A 9526-nucleotide genomic window follows, 5' to 3' on the forward strand; every position below is an offset into this window, starting at 1 on the left:
CATCATGGCTCCGCCCCTCGTGACATCACAGCCCGTCCCCTTAATGCAAGCCTATGGCAGGGGGCGTGACGACCATCACGCCCCCTCCCATAGACAGGTATTGAGGGGGGCGTGCCATGACGTCACGAGGGGTGGAGCCGTGACGTAACAATGCTTCGGCGCTCTGTGCAGTAATGATAGCGCGGTGCCGCAGCGGCGATCCCGGGGCTCCCCAGCAGCAGGACCACGGCGATCTGACATCTTATCCCCTATCCTTTGGTTAGGGGATAAATATCCCTTTAATGCTCTTTCTCTCATGCAAGTTTTCAGATTTTGTTTGACATGCGTTGATCACGAGCAAGTCGTATGTGGAAAACAAGCTATTCATACGTAGTAGCATCACTTGACTCATATCGTTGTTGCCTGAGGAACCTCCATGGGCTTCAAAGAGTCGGAAAAGTTGTCACTTAGGTTTTTCTTCCCCACAGTTGTGTGACAAGGTCTTTGCACTCCAATAATCTCCCTCACTGTATCCCGGAATCTCTTACTCACGAAGCAGTACAGGAAGAAATTGACGGCGGTGTTGAGTAAAGCCAACATATTTCCAATGTCCATGGCCAAGTGGACCCTCCAATCATTGTGGACAGAGGATACATACATATGAATGATTATGACAATGGTCCGGGGAGCCCATAGCACAGCAAATACAGTTGTGATGCCTATGAGTATGGCAGTAGTCTTGCCTATTCTAAGCTTGTACCTCTTGGTCTCTGATTTCCTTCTAAGCCTGAGGATGATGATGGAGTTGATGAGAAAAAAAAAAGTGCAAGGAATGAAGTAAATAATGAAGCAATGGACCCATTTAAGGACACGATCTAGCAAACCGGGTGTTCTGGGATCCCTCCAAACATCACTCCACCAGTAGAAAGGGATGCCGGTCACAAATGATGCTAGAAAGACACTTACAATAACCCTACGTGTACGTTCTGGATAGGAGAGAGAGCGATATTGTAAGGGAAGACACAAGGCTACGTATCGGTCCATGGTCAAGATGACGGTGATCCAGATGGAGGCATGGTTGGAGGAGAACTCAAGGACACTGACCAAATGGATGAAAGCATTGGGCACCTTGCGATGAAGGATGGTAGTCTGAAGAATGAAGCCTACAAAGATGATAAAAATTTGAGTCAAAATGTCAGAAGTGGTGAGGGCCAGGAGGTAGAAGTAGGAGGATTTCTTGCTCCTAGAGGCCAGTTTTGAGAGGGCGAAAGCCGTTAAGATGTTCACTGTCGGAAGAAAAGAACATTACAGTCAAGAAAAAGCTAGAGCCTTAACAGAAACATACATTTTCAAAGGTCAAACATATGTGCAATGTCAGATGAAAACCCACCATTTACTATGGACAAGCCCTTTAAGCATATATATTGTATGATACCATGTAACAAATAAATCCCCAGGTATTATGTCCAGACATCTCCCATCAGGGGCGTAGCTGAGGTAGCAGTCACACCAGGGCCCTGGTGCCTAAGGGGGACTCAAAGCACATCTGCCCCATTAGAGACCAGTAATATAATTGGCACATGGATTCCTGTTGCAGATTTTGCATCGGGGCCCAGAAGCTACAAGCTTCACCCTGTCTCCCATTTATGAATAAATATATCAGAGGGCAGTACAGAGATCTCTCCCATGTCTATTTATACCCAGGACTGTATCTATAAGGCTGCATTCACACCTCGTTTTTTACATACGGGTGCTGGATCCGGCTGCGGGGGGGCAAACCGGGTGCTCCTGTACCCCAGCCGGATCAGCCCGTGACTCCATTTACTTTAATGAGCCGACCGGAGTCAAACAGTGACTCCGGTCGGCTCAGTTTTGACCCGTATGTGGCTTCCTGACCGGACCTAAAACCGTAGTATACTACGGTTTTAGGCCCGGTCCAAAACCGCATACGGGTCAAAACTGAGCCAACCGGAGTCACTGTTTGACTCCGGTCGGCTCATTAAAGTAAATGGAGTCACGGGCTGATCCGGTAGTCACGAGTCACGAGAGCGCCCGGTTTGCCCCTCCCCCAGCCGGATCCGGCACCCGTATGTAAAAAACGAGGTGTGAATGCAGCCTAACAAAGGGGCATCCCCTACATCTAGAGGAAAGAGGGGGAGATTTATCAAAACCTGTCCAGAGGAAAAGTTGTTGAGTTGCCCATAGCAACCAATCAGATCGCTTCTTTAATTTTTAACAAGGCCTCTGCAAAATGAAAGAAGCGATCTGATTGGTTGCTATGGGCAACTCAACAATTTTTCCTCTGGACAGGTTTTGATAAATCTCCCCCACAAGTTTCTACACCAGCACAGACAGGGGTTCTTTACTGTAAGAGCAGTGAGACTGCTCATGGGCGACCTGAATAAAAGAGATCAGGAGGGGCCTGGATGCATTTCTGGAGAGTAATAACATTATAGGTTATGGATACTAGATTTATAGGGACAGAACGTTTATCCGGGGATTTAGTCTGATAGTTGGAGTCTTTCCCTGATTTAGTTTTTCCCTGAATTGGGGCAATTAACATCAGTGTCATAAGGTTTTTTTTTTTGCCTTTTTCTGGATCAACACAGTAGAAACACAATAGGGAAACACAATAGGGATATAGGCTTAAGTTCTTTTTTCAAGCTTATGAATGATGTTATTCATGGATGGAAGGGCCTCTTGCTTTATGGTTGAACACCTCACACATAGAATAGGATGTAGCTGAGGTGGTAACTCTTTATGGACCAAGCCTTCTTCTTACTGCACCTCAAAGTCTCACCATGTAGGGCCAGTCAAGGATCAGAGTCTTGTATGGCGAGAACAAATATATCTTTTAGAACAAAGGTGATTTTTTTTGTAGGTGATATGGGCTTTTAGCCAGGCGACGTGCAGATTACTGTAAGATATGAGTGTGTCCAAGCATTAACACCCAGACCCGTCCATTTCCTCCTGTCCACCATTGTGGCTTTGGTACACCGAGGGAACACAGACCAGCTGTCGGCGCTGTGATCACTGTCACGTCTGCACATTCACTATGGAGATACAGCTATGGGCCGGTCTGGATGTTTTGTAAAGTAAATACACACAGCGATAACCAATGTCCATGACCACGTGCCCATGTAAAGATGGCAAACAGCTTGAGGACATCTGTGCACACTTGGCTTGCTCGAGCACACATTAGGCCCATACTGAGGCACAATGCTACTTAGGTTCTCTCAATGGAAAATTACATGTAAATACCTAGTGTCCACAGATTACATAAATATTGAGGTTATGAATATTAATGAAGGCGCAGATAACACTATGGTGTAGTCCATAGCAGGCGAATGCCTTCATATTTTTTACCCTTTATTGGCAAAGTTGGAGATGGCGAGGGCAATATCACTGTTTTCATGGGTAATCGTACTACCCAACCAGGGTGCCTCCAGCTGTTGCAAAACTACAACTCCCAGCATGCCTGGACAGCCATGGCTGTCCAGGCATGCTGGGAGTTGTAGTTTTGCCAAGTCGAGTGATGGGGTTGCCAAATAACTTGTGACTATGAAGCACCAGTCCCGACCATGCAATATAAGAATGGCCACCACAATAAATGGCCGAGGGATAGAGGACACTGATTATCTGGGCACTTTGTGGTGTTATCTGCAGGACTGGTTCAAGGGCTCTGTACACTGAGGACAAGCCGGGCTCTGTACACTGAGGACAAGCAGGGATCTGTACACTGAGGACAAGCAGGGATCTGTACACTGAGGACAAGCCGGGCTCTGTACACTGAGGACAAGCAGGGATCTGTACACTGAGGACAAGCAGGGATCTGTACACTGAGGACAAGCGGGGCTCTGTGCACTGAGGACAAGCAGGGCTCTGTACACCAAGGACAAGCAGGGCTCTGTACACTGAGGACAAGCAGGGCTCTGTACACTGAGGACAAGCAGGGCTCTGTACACCGAGGACAAGCAGGGCTCTGTAGACTGAGGACAAGCAGGGCTCTGTACATTGAGGACAAGCAGGGCTCTGTACACCGAGGACAAGCAGGGCTCTGTACACTGAGGACAAGCCGGGCTCTGTACACTGAGGACAAGCAGGGATCTGTACACTGAGGACAAGCGGGGATCTGTACACTGAGGACAAGCGGGGCTCTGTGCACTGAGGACAAGCGGGGCTCTGTGCACTGAGGACAAGCAGGGCTCTGTACACCAAGGACAAGCAGGGCTCTGTACACTGAGGACAAGCAGGGCTCTGTAGACTGAGGACAAGCAGGGCTCTGTACATTGAGGACAAGCAGGGCTCTGTACACTGAGGACAAGCAGGGCTCTGTATACTGAGGACAAGCAGGGCTCTGTACACTGAGGACAAGCAGGGCTCTGTACACTGAGGACAAGAAGGCTCTGTACACTGAGGACAAGCAGGGCTCTGTACACTGAGGACAAGCAGGGCTCTGTACACTGAGGACAAGCAGGGCTCTGTACACTGAGGACAAGCAGGGCTCTATGCACTGAGGACAAGCAGGGATCTGTACACTGAGGACAAGCAGGGCTCTCTACACTGAGGACAAGCAGGGATCTGTACACTGAGGACAAGCGGGCTCTGTGCACTGAGGACAAGCAGGGCTCTGTACACTGAGGACAAGCAGGGCTCTGTACACTGAGGACAAGCGGGGCTCTGTACACTGAGGACAAGCGGGGCTCTGTACACTGAAGACAAGCGGGGCTCTGTGCAGTGAGGTTCTGTGTCATGCTATGGGTCATACATCAGGATGATTGACAAGCCAGGAGCCTGCACAGAGCCCTGCTTGTCCTGTCCTCACTTCCTGTATTTGGACTCCTCACAGAGACTCACATGCTATGGCTGCAGAGACATAATTTTGTCACCAAAAAATATACACATTTTTTTTAATCAAAGTATATTACAAATATACATATAATAATATCTACATTATATAAAAAGTTTTTGTTGACGACAGATACACTTTAAAGGGGTACTCTGCTGGAAAACTTTTTTTAAATGAACTGGTGTCAGAAAGTTAAACAGATTTGTAAATTACTTCTATTTAAAAATCTTAATCCTTTCAGTATTTATTAGCAGCTGTATTCTACAGAGGAAATTCTATTCTTTTTGAATTTCTTTTTTTTCCGTGTCAGGCACTGTCCAGAGTAGCATAGGTTTGCTATGGGGATTTTCTCATGCTCTGCACAGTTCTTGACACGGACAGAGGTGTCAGCAGAGAGCACTGTGGACAAGACAAAAGGAGGGCAATGCTTGCGGGTGACGTGAGCATTTACCCCGATAGGGACAGCGCAGCGCTGGGCTAATAATTAATTTGGGGGGGGGGGGGGGGGGGAATACAGTCATATACCGTGGAACCGCCATAAGTTACAAAAATACCATGATACACATATTTGGCCATACCGCCCAGCCCTAATGGTAAGTGTCACGGTAAGGGTGGTTTCACACCACGTTTTGTACTTACGGTTCCCGTATACGACTGGGAGGAGGGGGGGCGGGGCTTAATCGCGGAGCCTGCACTCAGCCGTATAGGGGAACCGTATTTAATGCATGTCTATGAGCCGACCGGAGTGAACGTTTTTGCCTGCGGTCGGGAAACCGCATACGGCCGAAAACGCAGCCAACCGGAGGCTGCGTTTCACTTCGGTCGGCTCATAGACATGCATTAACTACGGTTCCCCTATACGGCTGAGTGCGGGCGCCGCGATTAAGCCCCGCCCACCCCTCCTCCCAGCCGTATACGGGAACCGTAAGTACAAAACGTGGTGTGAAACCACCCTAACACATACATGTCTGGGCCCAAGGTTTCTCTGCAGAACATTGCCCAAATCCTTAACTACCCCATCAATGTTTCCTCACTGTACACGTTTGGCTGTATATAACCCTGTTATCCAGCGCCCAATTTTACACCAAATGGTGCTGTTGTCATTGGAAACCACAAGGGCCCTGAATTACTTTCCACACAGCCACCGCTCATTGCCTCCAAGTGTTTACAAACTGGAATATTGTAATCTTTTATATCATTAGATTTAATCATTAACTCTTAATTATTTTCACTAACCCTTCACTGATCATATTTGGTATAGACACCAATGAGAAGATTTATCATAACCTGTGTAGAGGAAGAGTGGTGCAGTTGCCCATAGCAACCAATCAGATTGTGTCTTTCATTTTGCAGAGGCCTTGTTAAAAATGAAAGAAGCGATCTGATTGGTTGCTATGGGCAACTCAGCAACTTTTCCTCTACACAGGTTTTGATAAATCTCCCCCCAAAGAGTACAGATACAGATACATCCTTTTTTTTTTTAATTTCTGTTAAAACGAACCTACACAATGGCGGTATTCTACCTTTATTTCATTCCACCCCACATATATTTTTTTTAAATATTTCTCAATACATTATATGATAAATGAAATGGTCCGGCCCTTTCGTGCTGGAGGGATGTCCCATGAGGCCAAAATGTTCACCTATTAAACCAAAATTTTTGGGGTCATAAGCAGGGCTCAAGTCCTGCAGGAACTCATGAGAACGGAGTTCCTGCACTTTTTTTTATAGCAGGAACGTAGTTCCCATTAGCAGGAGTCCTGCAGGACCCGCCCTTAAAGGGTTACTCCACCCCTAGACATGTTATCCCCTATCAAAAGGATAGGGGATAAGATGTCTGATCGCAGGGGTCCCACTGCTGGGGACCCCTGCGATCTCGGCTGCGGCACCCCAAATTTCGCTCCGTGCCAGATGACTGGTGATGGAGGGAAGAGGCTCGTGACGTCACAGTAATGCCCCCTCAATGCAAGTCTATGGGAGGGGGCGTGACGGCCGTCACGCCCCCTCCCATAGACTTGCATTGAGGGGCCGTGACCGTAACGTCATGAGCCTCTGGCGCTGCATCCAACGCTCTAAACGAACGCCGTGAGCAGCAGGGAGAACGTGGGGGTCAGACATCCTTTGGATAGGGTATAAGATGTCTAGTACCCCTTTAAGTCGAAACTGAGGGTGAGTTCCCACACTTTTTTTCTCAGGACTTGACCCCTGGTAATAAGTATAAGATTTGTAATTCCTACGACGTATAAAAGCTGGTGAGGTCCTGTAAGTTGGTTTTTGTGAGGGGTTGTAGAGACGCCGGAGCTCTCATAGAGGGCACATTGTGGGCACAGACGTCTCCTGTTGGCAGTGGGCAGTAGTAGAGAACACATCTCCTCTGCACCCCTTAGGGTCACAAGAATTCTTCTTGTAGGTAGTTTTGATAATAACTTTATATTAGGGGTTATTTGTGATATTTCCATATATAATACAGATTTGCTGTATGGATAATTGTAATACTTCTAATACATCAGCAACCAAGGACGTGACATCATCAGGTATAGAATGTGATGACATCACAGATGGTGGTCGGTTATACCACTGCAGGATACAGGCAAACCCTTCACTTTCTGTTAGTTCAGATTGAAAGCGCTCAGTTTTCCTGAGAGTGAAATATATTTCTTCTTCAAATATGACGAGCCCAACCCTGGCTATCCTGCCATTGTTTTGGGCAATATGGACCTTCGTGGGTGTCCTTACCACCTTCACCATGACCATCGTACAAGGCCATTACCAAACAGGGATCATCAGCATCAGGTAGGAGACTCTATAGGGACATTGGTGGGAATCCTACAATACACCATTCCGTCCTCTAATATCTTCCCCCGAACATTGGATTGGTAAATGGGCACAAAAAGACCTTTTGTACTATGGTTGTTTAAAATGTGTTGAATATTTTTTCCCCATACCTACTGGGACACTAACCAGTCCTACAGCAGCACCGATCACCTTCCACCACCACAAGGAGGGACACGCCCCCTCCCACCAATCACCTTCCACCACCACAAGGAGGGACACGCCCCCTCCCACCACACACCAACCACCTACCACCACCACAAGGAGGGACACGCCCACTCCCACCACACACCAATCACCTTCCACCACCACAAGGATGGACACGCCCCCTCCCACCACACACCAATCACCTTCCACCACCACAAGGAGGGACTCGCCCCCCTCCCACCACACAGCAATCACCTCCCACCACCACAAGGAGGGACACGCCCCCTTCCCCTGAGAGGATTTCTAATACAGTGAGCTAATGAAAGGAGGTATTTTTATAATAAATATAGGTGATAGACGCATAAACATTAGATGTACATGGTCAGGATTATTTGACCATGTAACATTATTCTTTTTTTGTGGGATCTGACAAATGCTAGTTAGTGTTACTAGTGACTGACCCTTGTTACTAGTGACCGACCCTTGTTACTAGTGACCGGCCCTTGTTACTAGTGACCGGCCCTTGTTACTAGTGACCGGCCCTTGTTACTAGTGACCGGCCCTTGTTACTAGTGATCGATTCTTGTTACTAGTGACCGACCCTTGTTACTAGTGACCGGCCCTTGTTACTAGTGACCGGCCCTTGTTACTAGTGACCAGCCCTTGGCACTAGTGACCCACCCTTGTTACTAGTGACCGGCCCTTGTTACTAGTGATCGGCCCTTGGTACTAGTGACCGGCCCTTGGTACTAGTGACCGACCCTTGTTACTAGTGACCGGCCCTTGTTACTAGTGACCGGCCCTTGTTACTAGTGACCGATCCTTGTTACTAGTGACCGGCCCTTGTTACTAGTGACCGGCCCTTGTTACTAGTGACCCACCCTTATTACTAGTGACCCGCCCTTATTACTAGTGACCGGCCCTTGTTACTAGTGACCGGCCCTTGGTACTAGTGACCGGCCATTGGTACTAGTGACCGGCCATTGTTACTAGTGACCGGCCCTTGTTACTAGTGAACGGCCCTTGTTACTAGTGACCGGCCCTTGTAACTAGTGACCGGCCCTTGTAACTAGTGACCGGCCTTTGTTACTCGTGACCGGCCCTTGTTACTCGTGACCGGCCCTGCTAATGTTATATATGGAATCTATTTCTCCTCAGTGACACTGGAGCACAATACCCAGAATCCATCGTGCTGACTGTAGTTTCCACCGTGTCTTCTCTGCTAGGTAAGTGCACTACATGTATCTATAGGAATTATTATTAGTGCCATCCTGAGTACAAAGGTGTAGCTAAAGTGTCATGGGTGCAAAAGTTTAGCCTGGGCCCACCTGACCACGCCCATCAACTATCAAGCAGAAATGCCATTCAGGAGCATAAAAAAGCTAGGTCAGATATTGTCACCTAACTTTTCCATGCTCCTGAATGGCATATCTGCTTGTAGTTGGATTGCTTTATACACAGGCAAACTTCAGATGTCATATATTAATCCCTGCAGTGGCAGGCATGTGGTCGCTGTACTAAGCAGATGTGACATTCAGGAGCATGGGGAAGCTGTGTGTGACAGACCCTGTAATGACTCATGGTCCTGTAATGATTACAGTAGCATAAGTAATTACAGGGTGTGTCATACAGCTTTCTTAGGCACCTGAATGGCCAGAAATGTGTCAGTACTAAGCCAATCATGTGCCATTCAGAAGCCTTTAATGATTACAGGGTCTG

At 47.7% G+C, this 9526-nt stretch overlaps 2 protein-coding genes across 4 annotated transcripts in view; one reads left to right on the forward strand and one right to left on the reverse strand.

The window, feature by feature from the left end:
• Positions 1–253: 253 nt before the first annotated feature.
• GPR142 (G protein-coupled receptor 142) overlaps positions 254–9526 on the reverse strand; it is a 104856-nt gene continuing 95583 nt past the window's right edge. For 2 of the 3 annotated variants that reach the window (XM_056549909.1, XM_056549910.1), the window contains exon 4: positions 254–1265. In XM_056549909.1, coding sequence (XP_056405884.1) covers positions 388–1265 — 878 coding nt within the window. In that variant the 3' untranslated portion in view covers positions 254–387. Of the gene's footprint in view, positions 1266–6064; positions 6165–9526 lie in introns of those variants that run through there. The other variant, XR_008849520.1, reaches the window with a different exon arrangement.
• The window catches only part of LOC130297435 (DNA damage-regulated autophagy modulator protein 2-like), an 8422-nt gene continuing 6142 nt past the window's right edge, over positions 7247–9526 (forward strand). The window contains exons 1-2 of the mRNA XM_056549911.1: positions 7247–7621; positions 8966–9033. Coding sequence (XP_056405886.1) covers positions 7497–7621; positions 8966–9033 — 193 coding nt within the window. The 5' untranslated portion in view covers positions 7247–7496. The remainder of the gene's footprint in view (positions 7622–8965; positions 9034–9526) is intronic.

This window comes from Hyla sarda, chromosome 13 (genome assembly GCF_029499605.1).
Source record: "Hyla sarda isolate aHylSar1 chromosome 13, aHylSar1.hap1, whole genome shotgun sequence".
NCBI classification, from domain to species: domain Eukaryota; kingdom Metazoa; phylum Chordata; class Amphibia; order Anura; family Hylidae; genus Hyla; species Hyla sarda.